This window comes from Lissotriton vulgaris, chromosome 1_1 (genome assembly GCF_964263255.1).
Source record: "Lissotriton vulgaris chromosome 1_1, aLisVul1.2, whole genome shotgun sequence".
Lineage (NCBI taxonomy): Eukaryota > Metazoa > Chordata > Amphibia > Caudata > Salamandridae > Lissotriton > Lissotriton vulgaris.
This window is the reverse complement of record NC_141685.1, coordinates 1,069,065,596-1,069,085,768: the sequence shown is the minus strand read 5'-3', so window position 1 is coordinate 1,069,085,768 and position 20,173 is coordinate 1,069,065,596. Positions and strand designations below refer to the sequence as shown.

Sequence of the window (20,173 nt, the reverse complement as noted above, 5' to 3'; positions counted from 1 at the left end):
ATCCTCTCTTCTACCCATCCATCCATTCATTCACTCATCCATCCAACCATTTACCCTTTCACCCATCCAGCCATTCTTTCACTTACTATCCATCCACCCAGTCCCTCATCCTTCCAACCATCCACCCTTTCAGTCATCCATCCATCCTCCCTTTCTCTCTCCATCGACCCTTTCACTTAGCAATCCTTCCTTCCATCCATCCACCCACCCATCTACTCATCCATTCATGAATCCATCCATTGACCCTATCATGCATACATCCTTTCTCTCATCCATTTATCCTTTCACTCCTTCACTCATCTATTCATCCTTTTGTCCATCTACCCTCCCTTTCACTCACTCATCCGTCCTTGCATCCACCCTTTCGCTCATCTGTCCATCCATTCACTCTTGCACTTATCAGTTCATCAATCATCTATCATTTCACTCATCCATCAACTCACTCACCATCCACGCTTTCACTCATCGAGCCATCATTTTACTGATCCATCCACCCTTTTACCCATCCAACTACCCTTCCACCCATACATTCAGCTATTTACCTTTTCTCTCTTCCATCCTTCCACTCACTCATCAATCCAGCCATCCTCTCTCATTAGCTTTCAATTCAATCTTTCATTCATCCACTCACCCTTTCACTAATTCATCCAGTTATCCACCCATCCCTTCACTTACTCACTCGCCCACCTTTTCATATTAATTTTGAGCTGAGCCTTTCTGAGAAGAGGCCCATCAAGAACTTCACCCTCGCTGCAGGAGCCTTTCCAGGAGTGAGACAGAAGCCACTCAGGGCAGAGACAGGATCCACCACAGGAGGGGGACAGGAGCCATCACAGGTGGGGGGGGGGGGGGGGGGGGACAGGAGCCATCACATGGGGGGGAACAGGATCCACCAGGGTGGGCATGCAGTATTCTAGTATCATCTTGGGCTCTTCCAGGGTGGGGGAGGGCGCCCCACTCCCTCCTGGTCAAGACAAAGAGAAGACAGGCTCCCTGTCCAAAATGTTAGTTTTGCCATCTCCAACTGTGATGTACAGCACTTAAAGGGGATACTCCAAGAGAACTGATTTAACTGATAGTCCTCCAGACTTTGTTTATCAGTGTGGGTGCGATTGTGCCATTTCTTTACTTTATTATATTATAGACTGCATGTTTGAAGAACCGCTCGCTCTGTGAAGAGAACCAGTGCTGGCTCGGTGCAATCAGGGCCGGCCGGTTCTAGGATGTTTGGGGCCCTGGCAGAAAGGGAATGTGTGAGGCGGCGGCCCCTCTAAATTGCAGAGACTCATTCAGGGCTATTTGCATTTAAATAGATGCCCCTGCTCCTGAAGCCACAGCCCCTCCCTCTGTCACCTTCGAGCACCTCTTAACAGCTCATCAAGGGCTGGAGGCGTGAGGCCATCCCGCTGTGCCTCTCCAATGCTGCTGGGTATCTGAGCTTTGGAACAGCCTCGGAGTTAAGAAGGGAGGTGGGTGGAAGCTGTGCCCGGTTAAAATTACAGACAAATGGCGTCCGTTAAAGGATCCTTCACGGACAACGGACAGACAGCCAAAATTACGGACTGTCCGTGAAATTTACGGACGGTTGGTCACCCTAGAGGTAGTGATTGAGGTCTAGGTGGGTGTGACTTTGGCTGAGTTTGCAGCAGATTTGCTTCAGAGTCTGGGAGAGAACAATCACATCTTGCTCTAGTGTCAGTGCTGGCATATATGCACGGCAAACCAGCAGGATCTCAGTCCCAGGGGTAGGTTTCAGAGCAGGCATCAGACCTCGAAATGTGTTAATAAGCACAGTTGGCATTGGGGACGAATCCACTGAAAGAGGCCTGACAGGAGAACTCGCCAGATCCTTTTGGTCTGTAGGCACGACAGATTGAGCCATAAGGGGGCAGAAAATATACACCAAGACCTGTTTGAAGGCTTCGACCTTTTGCAGAGTCATCGATGGACCTGGGAACTCAGGCTAGATATGGATGAGTTGGGAAATTGGTTCTGCTGTTGGGGACAAGGACCAAGATCAAGAGGCACCCTGACATCTGCTCAAATCCTCTTGACAAGAGTGGCGGAAAGAAGATGAATTGTTCTATGACTTCTTGCATTTCTTTTTTGACTTTCACTTACCCAACGACTTGGAGTTGGATGAAAACCTCTTGAGAAAGCAACCTCAAGCATGATAACGTGTCCAGTTTCTTAACTTCAAGTGAGACCCGCCCTTATATGCTTTTCTACTGTGCTCAGCGATGTAGAGCATGGCCTTGCAGTCTCAGATGGTCTCTATATTCATCCGAGCATAATCGTAAAATGAGTCTGAGTTGTGTAAGGAGACCAGACACCCGAAACAGACCTTGTGCAGGTCCAGCACCAGTATCGCTTATGGCAATCTCTGCAGGGGTCTGTCATTTTAGTGAAGCCATTTTCCCATGCACACTGTGAGAAATTTGATGGAAGAACTTTCCATCTCGGACAGAAAAACGAGAAAGCGAGCTGCGGATCTGTGTTGGAAGGCACAGAATGAAAGTAACTGATGACATGCAGGGGTGGCATTTATATGTGGCCCAATGTCACTTCTGGTGTGAGACGGACCAGACACAGAGCCACACAACACCACCTACTGGTGTGTTAGAGAATTGCAGAGAACATTTTTTAGATCCATTTTGACCTGGGGTTATTCACAAAGTGAGGAATCTGCAGTTAGAAGTATCCACCAGTGCGAGCATTAGCAAAGGTAACTAACTTGTGCGTTTGATGGGTACCTCTAACCAGAGATTCCTCGCTCTTAAAATAGATATCAAAGCAGTAACTCCGGAAGGTGAAGGGCCTGTGGTGTGGACTCAGACTAAAATGTCTTGCAGACCAAATGGGTGAAGTGGTCTTCCTACTGACCCAGCTGTTAACGTAGTAGTGCTTCATGGAACAAACAGGGGTGACCATCAGGAGCATGATGAGGGAGACACAACCGGGCTCAAGCAACCGCCCAACCTTATTTTAAATCTCACTGGCAAGACACTCATGGAACTCCAGATGAGGGTTCTAGAGATAACTCTAGGATTCATATTCACAGCAACTCTCCAAAAATGTAAACTGCATTGCGAGGTCAATGAGTTTATCAGAAAGATCAAACTAAGTGCCTTCTTTGAAGGTAACCCCATTGATGAAGACACACAAGATGACACAGGATTAGGGGCTAACCCAGTGGTGTCACTAGGGTTGGTGTCACCCGGTGCGGGTAACTCATGGTGTCACCCCCTCACAACTTACCGGATGGACCATCTCACCCTCTGCCTGCACCATGTCCCCTCTGCCTGCACCATCTCCCCTCCGCCTGCACCATCTCACCCCCTGCCTGCACCATCTCTCCCTTAGCCTGCACCATCTCACCCTCTGCGTGCACCATCTGCCCTCTGCCTGCACCATCTCCCCTCTGCCTGCACCATCTCTCCCTTTGTCTGCACCATCTCCCCACCGCCTGCACCATCTCTCCCTCTGCCTGCACCATCTCACCCTCTTCCTGCACCATCTCTCCCTCTGCCTGCGCCATCTCTCCCCCTGCCTGCACCATCTCCCCCCTTCCTGCACCATCTCCCCCCTTCCTGCACCATCTCCCCCCTGCCTGCACCATCTCCCCCTCTGCCTGCACCATCTCCCCCTCTGCCTGCATCATCTCCCCTCTGTCTGCACCATCTCTCCCTCTGCCTGCACCAGCTCTCCCTCTGCCTGCACCATGTCTCCCTCTGCCTGCACCATCTACCCTCCGCCTGCACCATCTCACCCTCTGCCTGCACCATCTCTCCCTCTGCCTGCACCATCTCTCCCTCTGCCTGCACCATCTACCCTCCGCCTGCACCATCTCACCCTCTGCCTGCACTATCTCTCCCTCTGCCTGCAGCATCTACCCTCCGCCTGCACCATCTCACCCTCTGCCTGCACCATCTCACCCTCTGCTGCACCATCTCACCCTCTGCCTGCACCATCTCACCCCTTCGCCTACACCATCTCACCCCTTCGCCTGCAACATCTCACCCCTTCACCTGCACCATCTCACCCCTTCGCCTGCACCATCTCCCCTCCACCTGCACCATCTCACCCCCTGCCTTCACCATCTCTCCCTTAGCCTGCACCATCTCACCCTCTGCCTGCACCATCTCCCCTCTGCCGGCATCATCTCCCCTCTGCCTGCACCATCTCCCCTCTGCCTGCACCATCTCTCCCTTTGTCCGCACCATGTCCCCTCCGCCTTCACCATCTCACCCTCTTCCTGCACCATCTCACCCTCTTCCTGCACCATCTCTCCCTCTGCCTGTGCCATCTCTCCCGCTGCCTGCACCATCTCCCCCTGCCTGCACCATTTCCCCCCTGCCTGCACCATCTCCTCCTCTGCCTGCACCATCTCCCCTCTGCCTGCACCATCTCTCCCTCTGCCTGCACCATCTCTCCCTCTGCCTGCACCATCTCTTCCTCTGCCTGCACCATCTCCCCCTCTGCCTGCACCATCTGCCCTCCGCCTGCACCATCTCCCCTCTGCCTGCACCATCTCCCCTCTGCCTGCACCATCTCTCCCTTTGTCCTCACCATCTCCCCTCCGCCTGCACCATCTCTCCCTATGCCTGCACCATCTCACCCTCTTCCTGAACCATCTCTCTCTCTGCCTGCGCCATCTCTCCCGCTGCCTGCCCCCCCTACCTGCACCATCTCCCCCCTGCCTGCACCATCTACCCCTCTGCCTGCACCATCTCCCCCTCTGCCTGCACTATCTCCCCTCTGGCCGCACCATCTCTCCCTCTGCCTGCACCATCTCTCCCTCTGCCTGCACCATCTTGCCCTCTGCCTGCACCATCTCTCCCTCCGCCTGCACCATCTCACCCTCCCCCTGCACCATCTCACCCTCTGCCTGCACCATCTCACCCTCTGCCTGCACCATCTCACCCTCTGCCTGCACCATCTCACCCTCTGCCTGCATCATCTCACCCTCTGCCTGCACCATCTCACTCTCTGCCTGCACCATCTCACCCCTTCGCCTGCACCATCTCACCCCTTCGCCTGCACCATCTCACCCCTTCGCCTGCACCATCTCCCCTCCGCCTGCACCATCCTCCCCTCCGCCTGCACCGTCTCACCCTCTGCCTGCACCATCTCCCTCTCTGCCTGCACCATCCCTCCCCCTAGGCCTGCACCTCCCTCCCCCGCCTACACCCCCTCCCCCACCTGCTGCTCTTTTAACCCTTTCTTCGTCGCCTTCTCCCCCTCCCTCATGGTTTCCTCTCACAGTTCTCAGCTCTTCACAAAGTGACTGAAATAAACTCATGAAATGTGCTTTGCATTCGTGCGTGCGACACTGAGAGTATAAGTTTAAATAGACATAGAAGACACACTCGCCCTCACCTTCGAGCAGAGCTGTCTTACACAGCGTAACAAGATGGTGACACCCCCCTAGTGACGCCACTGGGCTAACCCCACCTTCACCCCAACCCCCCACTTCAGTCTCAGTGGAAATACAAGCCTTTGAAAATGCAGTACTAAAGGACATAGGGAAATCAACCCCAATCTTATAAGGACCATCCACAATACAATTAGGGAGGAGGATATAGCCATAAAAGAACCAGCACACAACAAGATCATAGTGATAAAACCAGCAGACCAAGGGGGAGCCATAATTATCTAATCAACTGAAGCACATCGAAAGGAATGTCTCTGTCTTCTCATGGACGATGCATTTCTAAGACTGATAGTACAAAACACCAGCACTTATCTGAAGGACACCAAGGACGTATTACACCTCTTGTGTGACATTGATGTCAACTCTGAATCCTACCTGCTCTCGGGACGTGACATTGAAAGTCTAAATATGAGTCTCCCTCAACTAGAGACACTAGATATAGTAGAGGTGGTTCTTTTCAAAGTGGTCTGGGATTACCATACACCCAGAAATGTAGTCATAGAATGCTGCAAATGGGCCTTGACTAGGAACTTTTTTGAGTTTGAAGGTTTCCTCTTCAAACAGATGCATGGAACTAGCATGGGTAATAATAATAATAATAATAATAATAATAATAATAATCTTTATTGCATGATTAATTAAAATCTTTGCAATTGGACAATAAAAACAAGAAGGAGAAAAGTACATGAATAAAGCATTTTGGAAAGCAATTTTAAAAAACATTTAGAAAAGTTAAAAAGTGAAAGAAGAAACATGCGGCTGGTACAGTACTAGGCATTAGTGAAAAAGGACTTTCACAATCAATTGTGTCTTTGGTTATCAAAGGAAAATAGTCTTGAAGAGCAGAAGCCATTCACGCTAAGTTAAACTCAATTACTAACCGCTGGGTTTAGGGCCGTGTTGACTAATTTCATAAAGTGCACTAGCCTGCATGCTAGTTGGATGTCTTCTCCCTTAAAGCTTATCAACAGAGCTTGTCTACGAGTTCGCACACGTCTTTGGTTCCAAAGCTGTGTTAGTAAGCTCTTTCAGATACTATCTAGAGCTTTGCAGCTACACAGCAGGTGCAGAACGTCGTCCTTAGCATTTTCGCAAAGCCTACACTTGGCGATGCAGTCCAGGCGCATCCAGGGGGCAAGATGTACTTTAGATGGTATTACCCCCATCCTCAACCGCAAAAAGTCTTCCTTCGCCTTCCTTGAAAAGCCGGTGCTGAGGTATGGCTGTGGTGAGGCGCTGATGTAGCCTTGAATCACAAACCACCCATGGGACCTCTTGGTTAGTACTGCTTTGTCCTCTTCCACGGAAATTGTTTTCACAGATTTATTGACAAGACGTTTGAAGCAATTGTGTGTACAACTCGAGTCCCAAAGATCTCTTAGCACAAGGGAATTTATGGCTGCTTGGAGGTAGACCATTGCAGGGGAGTCCTTGTTTATTTCCAATTCTTTCCAAAGATGGGCATTCAGAGAGTCTATTTCCGAGTTCTTTACTTTGTGCCAGCATTTTACGTATGCACCTTGCGTGTGCGATTTGCTGCTTCTGTAGGCCAAACTCGAGCCTTAGCTGTGCTGGGGAAGTGTATGGAGGAAGCGCAAATGGTTAGTACTTTTGCACTCAGTATTGCTGACTTTTACGTACATCATCTGGAAACCCATAATATCCTATGTCCCAAAAATCCCTTCCTGAACCAAATCAAACTCTAGAAGAGGTACCTAGATGATATCCTGGTCATATGGGATGGCAGTGAGAGGACAGCTAACAGCTTCATGAACTGGTTGAACACACTAAACAAATTCCTTCAGTCTACACACACACTATAAGGAACAAAGAATTTGGGTTCCTTGACCTTAACATCATTGGAGATCAATCGTCCTGATGGCCCCCAGCGCCGGGACACACCTCCAAAGGTAGCTGTGCGCTTTACAGGTGCTGGTATTTCATTTAATTTCATCAGGACACTTTGAAAACAACCACACACGAGAAACCGACTACCAAGAATTGCCTGTTACTCCAGCCGGAGACAAGAGGTCTAGGCAGAGCACCACCCTTAGAGTAAGTGTGACTACAAGGGGTCTCCTCCTCTAACTTGCCAGTTTAAGCATGGCTAATTTGGAAACTCAAACTAAATCTGCAAACAATTGGTTCCAGGGACTCAAGACAATGGGTCCAGAGGGGATTCTAATTTCTGGGATTTGAAAGGTCCTGATGAAGGCTGTGATGACCTGAAAATTGTAGGCAATAAAAAGCAGCTGAAACATGTTCACAATCTGGCAGTAAGGAGGGGTGTAGGAACTCCTTATACTTTCCTGTCACCACCATCCTTTACGTTATTAATCCTAGTTGGTGGATCTAGGAATACAATTATTTGCTAAAGATACCACTAAACTAGTTTTAACTCTCACTGCACTTTTTCTTTCGGTGATCCCAGGATCCATTACATATATTATTATTTATATGTGTTGATATTGTCTACCCCTCCCTTTTGTTCCACCACGGGCGTTGGTCTGCGCAGGGGTGTATGAAGCAGGCCCGATGATGAAGCATGTCACACTTTTGTGAGTGAGGGCCGTATTTTTCCACTGAGCACGTGCCACCTCTAATCTAGACATCCAAACACACTACTCCCCTAGGTGTGTTTACAGTTGTATCTGGGGAGGCAGGAGTGGTGGTTGTTTTGTACCTCTCCCCCCTCCTTGTGTGTGAGAAACTTCATGACAGTTTCCATCCATGGCAACTGAAGGAAAATCTCCCCTTCAGCCAATTTTTGAGGTTAAGTACAAACTGCTTGGACATACATGACTACAAGACACAAGCAGTAGGTTTAGCAACTAAACTTAAGGCCTGAAAGTACCCAGCCAAAGTAGTGGAAAAAGCCATGAAAGAGGCCCTCAACAATTACACGGATGCTCTGTTGGACCATGTCCCCAGAGGAAAAAGAAGTACAGGCCAATTTGCATCACAACATTCAATGTAGCTTCCGATAAAGTCAGCAAGATCATCAATAAACACTGGCGGATCCTGAATAGTGCCCCCTAATCCTACCCAAAACAATGTTCTCCTTCGAACGAGGCAAAAGTCTGAAGTACTCCTTAGTGCATACATGTCCCCAGAAATCATCTACTGACACCAGACAAAACAAAAGGGATACTCCCACAAGTAGTAGGCTACTACACTTGGGGTGTGCCACTTAACATAAAATTATGAAATCAATCAATTTCAACAATAACACCAAATGGGAATTGTGAAAGTTTACTAACTGCAACACACCGAGGCTAGAATACATGATTACCAGTCCTTGTAACATTCACCACATAGGGATGACCACTCATAAGGTGAACATCAGTCCAGGGTAACATTGCAACAACCTCTGGTGTGGTAAAACAACAGCAAACATGTCTACCCACTACACTTAAAAGAAACACATGGTTTGAGATTACCATTGGGTGATCGTGGAATATGTATACCAGACAGCCAACTGTGAAAAAATACTTTTGAGAGAGAGCAAAGATGGGTTTTTTAACTCAATACCCATAAAAAAGTCCTAAATGACAATATCCTGTGGGGCCAATTCACTATATAAGACCAACAGGCTCATCCCCTTTACAGCGAGCGTCTTTACAAATGAGGTTTATCTCCCTATATTACATGATAGAGATTTCTGGGTCCTATATCAGAGCCCCCCCTCTTTTTTTCAACCATTTTAGTAAAAGGATTTTTGCATAATTTTAATGTGATTTTGGCATGTGAATATGACAATATTAGCCTTTTTTTTTCTCCACAGCCTCCGCAACCTTTTGTCTCCCCAACTTCTGGAATACCTCCAATTTTGCAGAAGGAAACCTAATCACAGGTTTCATTTAAAAAAAGTTTTTTTAGCACCATAAACAGATGCCAGCACCAGCCTGCATTCTAGAAGCACCAGGCATGCTCACTTAAACACTTAATGAAGTATCTCTTTCAGCGTGCACTGACTTTAATCATTTCGAGGTGTTTTTAGGGCTCGCCCCTTTCCTATTCCGCAGGAATAGGAAAAGAGCCCTAATGCAGCCAAACCATACTTCAGGCCAAGGGCTCTCCAGCGGATTTTGGGAAGTGCACGCCTCGTGCACGAGCTTGCCTGAGCCTTCTGCCTATCAGCCTGCCAGTTCTCCTCCCCTAATTATTCACTTCACTGACTCTGGCTCTTCAAAGGCTCTGCTCCCCGCCCCCCGCCTGCACTTCACGGCCGCTTGTTGCATTCACAGCTCTCCACTTTCCTGCTTTGTCCATCTTGCTAAAAACACCTACTCCCCTCTTCCTCTCTCCCTGCTGTCTCGGGCTGCACTCCCTGACCTTCCCTGCCCTCTCACCCCTCTGCATTCCACTTGCCTCCCCACCTGTCCTCATCGCAGTGCTCTGTATAGCATAATTTCTTCATGTTCTCCTTCTGCCCACACTAATTACTGTGCAGCTGTAGATACTTTTCCATGCTGTCAACGTTCTGTGGTAATGGTGTCCCTTCCGGAAGGTGTGGCATGCGTGGGTTATTCTTCACTCGTGGGCAGGGATCATACTGTCCAGATAGATGCCTTCCGGGTTGGGAGTTAATTACATGGCCCCAGAGCTCTGCAATGTCTGTCATCCTTGATTTTTTGTGTGTACACAATTGTGCACGCAGGCCTCCATCCACAACTCTCGCATAACAAGAGTTTAAAACACTGCATCTGCTGTCAGGGGCACAATTAGACACAAACTTTAGTGGGGGACTAACAATTTGAACGGGGGCGGGCTTTCTTCAGAACCCATGAACAATTACTTGCGGGGTCCTTTCACTCTTGTGGCACACTGCATAATAAGGGACGTTCTTTCTGAGCTCATATTTAGTCAATAATGTACCACAGGCCACTAATGTTGGTGTCAGCTACATATTCTTTACAGGGGTTTAGGGTTTTTCTAAAGGAGTTGTAACAGAATGGCTGAAAAACGCTTCATTTTAAACACACTGGGCCGGCGGACCAAGCAAAATTGGGAAATTCTGGTTCTTTTGTCAGAGACAATCAATGGCGCATTCTTACGGTCTAAAAGACTCTAGGGGTTGTACAGCAATATTTTTACCTCTATGTGATTGTAGGTGCTCGGAAGTTATTTGTGTAAAACAGCCACATTACTGGTATTTGTTGCTGAAATAAACAGCACCCACATGCCGGCCACTGGTATTGTATTTCAACATTTAATCCAGTCGGTATCTCAATATATACTCCATGCAGACATTTCAAGGGCCAGAGTGTCAGGCTTTGGGCGAGAGGCACATAAAGCCCCCGTTAACAGTCTTTGAATTACCTCTGTGATGTTAGTTCTCCCCTGCATGTGTGATTCCATAGCCAGCATTGCAGTTGTGTTTGCTTTTTCTGGACCATGTATTGATGCCAGTTCACATAGTACATGAAAGCACTTCAACATATGTGAGTTCAGACTGCCAGTTTTACAAAAATAAAACTTTATATAAGTACTACTTAATGCAGTTCTGTGATATGCCTAGTTTATTATCTCTTCCTCCGCATCGCTGGCTCGCTCTGCCTCTGTCTAGCTCGCCCCTCCCCCTCCACCGAGAGTCTTGCGGTCCTTATTGTCACCTCGGCTTGCATTCACCCCTCCTTTCTCCCCTTTCGGCCGCTTTGATCTTCTCAGTGAGCTGTGCGCAAATGCTTGTGTGTGATTACATGCCGGAGACTCTGGGCCGGAGCAGGCGCCTGCTTCAAGACTCCGCTTGCCTCGCCTCTCTGTGTTAATTTGTTAGGTCACCACTTCTCAGCATCCCTCCTCGCCGTGCCACAGCGCAAAATGCAAAAGTAATCTTCAGGACTATTGATGTCTTCAAATGACTCAAACTGAGCTATAAAACATGGTACTTCTCTTTTCCGTAACACCTAGAACTGCCAGAATTAAAAGAAGGCACTAAATTATAAGAAGCTATCGGTGCGTTTGGCATAGCGTCACTTACATGCCGGCGTACTGGTCTCCTGATTTGTTAATAGATAAGAAGTACAATCGCAATTATTTTTACTAGCCGGGGAAATAAAACAAAAGTTAAATTGAAACTTCTACTAAAGCTTTCCAGTTCTTGGGTGCTTCATAAACTGCAGGGCAGGGAGGGATGCGCTCTGCTGGCAAGGTTGCTCACAATTGAACCTCAATAGCTGGGTTTTAACCGTGGCTTTGGCATTTGATCAAATATTGTGCACTTCTTTACAAATGTTACAGTCCACATTCACGAGTCACCAACCTGTCTGGCTGGCCGGTAATGTGCTACGCAAACGCCCTGTGTGAAGCAGTCACGACTGCGGGCCACAGCTGGCCTGGGACACACGCATAACCCAGCTGCCCAGAGCCCTTACTAGATTCTGTGAGCGTGGTCCCTGGTCGCAGCAAGTACTGAGCTGCACCCACGCAGAGATGGCACCCGACTATGAGCCTGCTCTTTCCAGGTTGTGGCCAGGGCCAGCGCACTGTAATTAGCCATATTCACATTCCAGAACTAGGCCCTTGGTACTTGTGCTTTTGATTCCTGCATGGGAATCAAATTTGCCCCAACTGCTTGCACATCTGCTGCATTTTTTTTCTTGCATGCTATGAACAGGGCTCCCGGTTTTATTGCATTTTTAAAAAATAATTTCCCAATGTATTTATCCATATTTATTTTCTGGCCATCTTACTGGGATTTATCCATATTTATTATGTGTTTTGTGAATTAATGAAGGTGTAAAATGTTATATTTCGGCATTTAACTGATAAACATGCACACTTACTTTGGTGCCTGTTGTGTTTTACCAAAATAAGCAGCCATATATAACATTACAACACATAACAATAAACCCACAGGTAAATTTTTTACCACCAGCCGTCAGTGCACGCTTCCACCAGGCACACACACGACCAGCTGGCAGTGCACACTTCCACCAGGTACACACACCACCAGCCATCAGTGCCCCCTTTCACCAGGCACACAGCACCAGCCGTCAGTGCACGCTTTCACCAGGCACAAACGCCACCACCCGTCAGTGCAAGCTTCCACCACACACACACCACCAGACGTCAGTGCACGTTTCCAGACACACACACCAACGGCCGTCAGTGCACGCTTTGCCACCAGGCAAACACACCACAAGCCGTCAGTGCACGCTTTCAACAGGCACACACACAACACCAGCCGTCAATGCACACTTTCACCAGGCACACACACCACTAGCTGTCAGTGCACGCTTCTACCAGGCACACACACCACCAGCCTTCAGTGCACACTTCCAGACACACACACCACCAGCCGTCAGTGCACGCTTTCAACAGGCACACACACACCTCCAGCCATCAGTGCACGCTTTCACCAGGCATACACACCACCGGCCGTCACTGCACACTTTCCCCAGGCACTGACACCATCAGTCATCAGTGCACGCTTTCACCGGGCACAAACACCACCAGCCATCAGTGACGCTTTCACCGGGCACAAACACCGCCAGCCGTCAGTGCACGCTTCCACTAGGCACACACCACCAGACGTCAGCACCACCACATTATCACTCAGCACCACCACAGCATCACTCAGCACCACCACAGCACCACTCAGCACCGCCACAGCATCACTCAGCACCGCCACAGCATCACTCAGCGCCACTCCAGCATCACTCAGCGCCACCCCAGAATCATTCAGCGCCACCCCAGCATCACTAAGCTCCACCCCAGCATCACTCAGCACCACCACAGCACCACTCAGCACCACCACAGCACCACTCAGCACCACCACAGCATCACTCGGCGCCACTCCAGCATCACTCAGCACCACCACAGCACCACTTAGCATCACCACATCATCACTCAGCGCTACCCCAGCATCACTCAGCACCACCACATTATCACTCAGCACCACCGCATTATCACTCAGCACCACCACAGCACCACTCAGCACCACCACAGCATCACTCAGCACCACCACAGCATCACTCAGCACCACCACAGCATCACTCGTCGCCACCACAACATCACTCCACGCCATCACAGCATCAATCTGTGCAACCATTCAACAACAACTGGTTCAAATATGTTCTCTCAATGTTTCAAGCTTTATTACAAACGTCACAAAAAGATGTTAATATTTCACTTCTGTTCTTGGATTTTCATCACAATAAAATACACTGAACATAATCTTCACAAAAGTTATTTACAAAAGTTTAAGCTATTGCCATTATAAATTACAATCAATTTTATTTAAGTATTAATTATTTAAAAAAATTAAAAGCCCTTGTTATTTGTAATATCAATACATCTAAGTCACGTAAATACAAAACATGTTGCATTACAAATGCTATAGGTGTCACATTTGCGAAAGTTATAACTATTGGCATTGTAAATGACAAAGCTATTAATTTAGCTATTTTCAAAATCAACACATAAATAAAAAATTGTCATTTACAAGACCAATAGCTCAAACTTTCCTAATGTGAGACCTATTGCATTGCAAATGCTTGTTTAAGCTAGCATGCATAGCGCGCCTTACCTATCCTTCTGGTGTGAAGCGTTCTGTTACTCTTATATGTGCCATGTATCATGGCAGGCTGATTCTCTCCTAATATATTACAGGTGTGACAGACTACAGCACTAAGTAGGTGAAATGTTTATTTGAGCATGCAGAGTGTGACGTTGCTACACTTTGCAATAATGTTAAAATCTGATCAGGAGTGGAATCAGGGTGCGAGTTCCTTCGTCCCGAAGATAGCCACAGGGAAGAGTGGCTTAAAACATGTAGACCGTGTTAAAAGAAAGGTCATCAAAACCACACATACTTTCTACATTCCTTTCCTTTTTAACAATACCCTCTAGAGGATGGAATAAAGATTAGCTTTCCGACCAGGCAACTCCTATTCTACCATCATCTAGTGTATACCATTCAGTACTCCAGCATATTTCATAGAAAGCAGCACACCCCATTCCGCAGCAGAACAGGAAGAACCCTATGATGAAGCATGCCACCAAAGGGTATTCCTGGTGGGTGAGGTTATATAAAAAAGCCCTGCACTTTTTTCTCCCTGTAGAAGGTGTAGCACACACTACGTTGTAGGGCTCCATATTTTTTGATTAGTGCTTCATGAACCTGTGCCCTGATACCAATGTTGGGACCACTCAACTGTCAAGGGCAGGCGCCCCGCATGCCAATGCAGTGGTGGCAGACTTGGCCCTGGTGAAATGGCCCTTTTGTCCTTTGGAGGCTGCTTTATGGTGCCAGATCTTAATGCAGAGGACTACCTACTTTGTAAGAGTTCTTTTCTGCACCGCCTTTTCTTTCTTTGCAAAAGAGAGCCCGCAAAAAAGCTGATTGTCCCCCGATGGCCTGGTGCAATCAATGTAAAAATGTACAACTCTTTTGGGGTCCAGCTGACAGGGTGTCTCCCCCTCTTTCAATGGAAGGGCACAGGCAATAAACAGTTAGAGGGTGATGGATTCCCAATGTGAAAAGGGTCACAACATCTGTCAAGTTGATCCTCAGCACCAGTTTGCCTGGAAAAATGGTGGTGTAGGGTGCTTGCACCTACAGGACTTGGAGCTCCCTCACACAACGAGCTGAAGTGATCATGATGAATAAGCCAGTTTTTAGGGTCAGAAGAAGCAACAAGCATGCTGTGTATCAGCTTGAAGGGTGTATACCTGAGAAATGTCAGGACCAAACTGTGGCATCACAAACAGTCTGTGAGGAAACGTGTGTCAAGCCTTTAGGAAAATACTTCACAGCATGTGATTAACCCCTCCCACGCTTGTGACGGAACTGCTCCGTCACGCCCCTCGGGTGGGCTGTGCTGGTGACGGAGCGGTGAGAGGGCGGGGCCGTGACAGAACCGTTCCGTCACAAGCGCAGCCTACCCGAGGGCTGTGACGGAGCGGTTCTGTCACAAGCGGGGGACCGCCGCGCGGCCCCCCCCGCCCTCTAGTGCTGCGGCGGAATAGCCGCCGCAGCGAAAGGGTTAAAACAAGGACGGTTGGTATGGTAAATACAGAAAGGCCAAACAAATAACCTTTAATAGTGCCTACAGTAAGACCAGCTTGGCCAAACACAAAACAACTAACAAAATATTCGACCTTTAATGGGGCTGTCTTGTGGACTCCACACCAGGCCAAAAATTTGTCCCAGTGCCTGAGGTAAACAGACTTTGTGGAAGGCATGATGACATCAATGACTGTGGGTGGCAAATCAAATACAGTCAACTGCCACCACTCAATCTACATGCATAGAGGTGCAGATTGTGCAGGTTCGGATGGAGAACCCTGCACTTCTGTGACAGAAGATCCTCCTGGAGTGGTAGCCTGATCAAAGGGAGGATGTTCACACCCAGACGTTCTGGGTACCAAGTTCTCCTGGCCCAATTCGGAGGCACTAAGATGACTTGGGCCCAGTAGGCCCTGATCTTCTCCAGAACTCTGAGGCAGTAGTGGAAAATCATACAGGAGTCCTGTATTCCACTCCAGCTGAAATGCATGTCCTACTATTAGCCTTTGCGAGAACTGTAACACGCAAATGTTTAGACAACACGCGTTTTCGTTGGTGGCAAAAAGATCTAGCCAAGGTTCTCCATATTGTCCAAATTCACCCTCGGCCACTTCAGGGTGCAGTCGCTATTCATGAACTGGGAGATACCACCAGTTGAGCTTGTCTCCCCTGGCATTCCAAGATCCCACTAGGTAATTTGTGATCAGGGAGATGTCCTGGCATTCTAACAAGTTCTGAAGGCACAGAGCCCCTTGGCACAAGGCCCAGGACCCCACTCTACCCTGCTTGTTGTGTTACCTCATAGCAATGGTGTGGCCCTTGATAACCTGCACCACTCTCCCCTTGATTGATTGCAGGAAGGTCTTCAGGACTTGATGAACACAGCAGTAATGCATCTGTAAATACCATGAGCTATGGGTATGAGGGAGAGGGGCATGCCCTCAGTCAGATTGTGGTAGAGCAGCCAATACTGCAGATGATGTTGTGAAGTCTCCGCCGAAACAGGGATGGCATCTCACAGTTTTCCTTGTTGCTGAACCCACTGACACTTCACTGCAGAGCCTGCATATGCCACCTGGTGTAGGCTACAAGCAGGATGCATAAGGGCAACAGGCCAAAAGATGATATCAAAAGATCCAGGACAAACTCTGAAACATCAGAATCATAGCCCAAATCTCTTGAACTTGTTGCAATGGAGGAAAGGGCCTGAATTGCACAATGTCCAAGACAGCTCCTACAAAAAGGAGTCCGTGCAAAGGAGTCAGGTAATGACTATGGCTCGTTGTTTGAGAACAGTAACAGGATGTTGCCCTCGTCTGGATGGTCCACTGCTGCAAGCTCACCTTCAACAGTGAGTCAACGAGGTAGGGGTAAACTGGTATCCCCAACCTCTTTTTTTGGACTGCGACCCCCCCCATAATTTTTGTAAATACCTGAGGGGTGAATACAGGATGGCTACATGAAAGTACACCTCTTACAGATACAAGGCTACCAATACCATTCAAACATCCGAATCCACAGCAGACAGAACCTGGTCCAGCGTCAGCATTTAAATTTGCACTTCCACCCAAAGGCCTTCATGGGGTGAAGGTCTAAAACTGACCGAAGAGAGTAACAACCTGTCCCAATTTCTGAGTCCAGAACCTTCTTGATAGCCCTTTTGGAAGTTGGTGCTCACACCACTTGCAGTAAGATGGATAGGTGCCTTTCTGATATAAGAGAAGCCTGCAGTGGGTTGTAAAGAAGCGGATGGACATAGCCACGCTAATTGATTTGGAGAACCCATGGATCAGATGTGATGGATTGACACCCTAGGAGAAATCGCTCGATCCTGTCTTCTACGGACTAGTCGTGCACCGCAAGTGGCAAAATAAAGTAGCTTGGAGGCTGAAGCCGCAGAGGAAGAGGACCGATGCCCATGTTGACATGTGGTTTGCCTGCTGCATCCCTGTATCTGCCCAGAAAAGGAGTGAGGTCACTGCAGTGGCAGGGGGGGGCCTGGCATTGCCTGTATGGCAAACTTCTGGAATAGCCTCAGAAAATCCAAAACTGATGTGGAAACTGTGTGGCAGGGGTCAAAGGGCCCAAAGAACAAGAAGCGGCATGAGTTTCCTTAAAGTGTTTCAAGGTGGGAATCAACTATTTCGCTGAATAAGTGGGATCCATTGAAAGGCATATCCATAAGGAATGTCTGCACATCTCCTGGGAATCAACTCCCACAGGAGCTGAACCTGATTCCGATGAAGATTGCATTCCATAGGAAACTCAAATCCAGGCTTTTCCAGTGAGTCAGTTAAGTTTGGCAGTGGTTGTGAGACGTTGGGGGTTTTCCCCGCTTGCGCCAGGACACTCCCCGGAGGCGCGTTGCAAATCCCCATTCACTCATTCCTGAAAAACCAGAGGATTGCATACACTCCTGGCGATGGAGCACTACAATAGTTCTGACTGATCGCTCCTCAGCGCAATCAGTAGTATCCAAGTCAGCAAAAAATCCCATATTTAGCTTCATCCTGATCATCTTGAATGAGTTGAGCCAAGGAGACCCTAAATTCTTCTGGGACCGCAGGCAATATCTTGCTGGCCATGTCCCAGAGGGCCTGAGTATATCAGCCTAATAGGCAAACTGCATTGACCAACCTCAAGGCTCGGCTGGCCGAAGAGAACATTTGTTTTTGGAAAGCCTCAATCCTTTTCAACTCCCAGGACGGTTGTGGGAATTACATTAGGATTCAACTTGCTGGTGTGATTTTGGAGAATCAACTTCTCAGGAATAGGATGCTGCATAAGTAAGTTAGGGTTTCTGAACACCAATCTGCAGCGTCAGGCCACCTGTCTCTTCACTGGTGGGTAAGAGCAAGGCTTAGACCTAGAATGTCAGTGAGGGTTTTGTTGAATGGGAGTAAGAGCTACCAGGAAGCAGGCCCAATTTGTAGTATTCTGTAAGAACATTTGTTTTAACTTCAATCGAAGGCAGTTGTAGTTCCTGGACCTCAGAAGCACATTGAATTACCACAGCACAGGAAGCACTCTATTCCGATGGAGGGCCATGGGGGAAATCAACCCTTTATCAGGGTAAGTATGAAATATACTGGCCCCCTTTACGTCCATGTATAAACTGTGATCATCATAATGTGGGTAATACCTCCACTTCATCACCATTGTCATCTCTGGGTGATGGTAAACTTTGGTCAGAACCAAAAAGATGATGGAACCTCTATGGTAGTGGAGGTGTATTGTCAGAATCAGGCTATGCGACAACCGGGTGCACTGGTGTGGAGTCGAAGCACAACCTCACTTGGGGTCCGGATGGATTCGGCTCAGGGTCGGCACCGGATCCCCTCCAGCACCTACAAAATCAGCTGCTGCGTTGACGAAAGAGAGACCGGCGCAGGGTTTTGGAGCCGAGTGGAAGTCGGCACCGGAGTCTGCATGGAATCAGAGGGTACAGAGAATGGAAATGAGAATGGATCTTCCATTCTGTGGAGCACTGCTATGAAAACTTTGAGGATCCGGTCTGGAGCTTGGGGAATATCACAAGAGTGAGCATTCTGTAGTTAGAAGCAGCCATCAGAATTAAAAAAAACTAAAAAAAACTCACAACTGCTTTTACCTTCAGCACGGTGTTTTAAATATTGTCTTAAAAGCAACATGCTATTGCGCTGGAATAAAGTGTCCGAGACAACTTGTTCCAAAGGTGTCTTGTGGTCTGTACAAGTACAGCAGTCAAACAGAATTTTACATGGGCACAGAATTACCTAAAGAAATTGCAATTAATTTTAAAATGTAATGGTGGCAAATCAGATTGTTACTTAAAGTTTTGTATGTGACGTTATTTTCCAACTTACATTTTTCCGAGAAGGTTATGAATTTAGCCAAATAAGATTCAAGGGCAAATCCAATAAAAGAAGGTTTATGGTAAGCAACACCCCAAAATTCTGTTTTTAATGTCAGCTGTCTCTTGCAAAAATGTTTGTGAAACATTCTTCCCAAAAAAATGTAAAACGTTTTTGCAGGATTTTTCATCCGGGCTCAAAGTTGACAAACGTTAAGAGCGGCGAAAGTTGGCAACTTAACCAAAAATGTTTGCGCACCCCTGAATTTTACTCAACTCTACAATGGCTAGATTTTATGAACTAAGAACTAAACCAAAATCAGTTTACTCTCATTCATTCTAATGCACATCCAGCACTTTTATAAAACCTCCAAATTAATAAATCATACTCCCTGCTGCCTTACTTGCTGCACAAAAGTCACACCCACCAGCATTTAAAGTTGATGCTGTATAGCTAAAGAGACCAAGACACAAAAATGAGTGCTAAGTAACCATAAAAGACCAAGGAGAAAGTGCTTCATACCCTTGTGGCTAGAGATCAGTGACAAGCACCCGGTGTAGGCAAATAGTAGGGGTTCTGTGCTACCTCCCCAGATTCAGTAGAGCTAGATGCCCAGGGTGAACAAGGCATAGGTATGGGCGCCACGTACCCAGTGTCACCAGGGAGTAGGGATCAATGGTGTACTCCGCGGAGTGAAAGTTCCCGGTTCCATTGGCACTTGCGTGAAGAGCTCCAGACAGGGTGAGGTTCACCGCCTTCGGTGTCAGCTCTGTCAGCTGGCGCTCTGCCACCAGGAGTTGTATCCAGAAGAAAGCAGTCAGGCTCTCCTCGCTGGGGGAGGAGACAACAAGTCAAGTCGTGTTGTTAACAAGAGAATAAAGGACAGGTGCA

At 47.9% G+C, this 20,173-nt stretch overlaps 1 protein-coding gene across 2 annotated transcripts in view; it reads right to left on the bottom strand.

Annotated features, from left to right (window-relative positions):
- The window catches only part of TMPRSS6 (transmembrane serine protease 6), a 259,562-nt gene that overhangs the window by 157,625 nt on the left and 81,764 nt on the right, over positions 1-20,173 (bottom strand). For both annotated transcript variants that reach the window (XM_086963148.1, XM_086963145.1), the window contains exon 5: positions 19,932-20,113. In XM_086963148.1, coding sequence (XP_086819274.1) covers positions 19,932-20,113 — 182 coding nt within the window. The remainder of the gene's footprint in view (positions 1-19,931; positions 20,114-20,173) is intronic.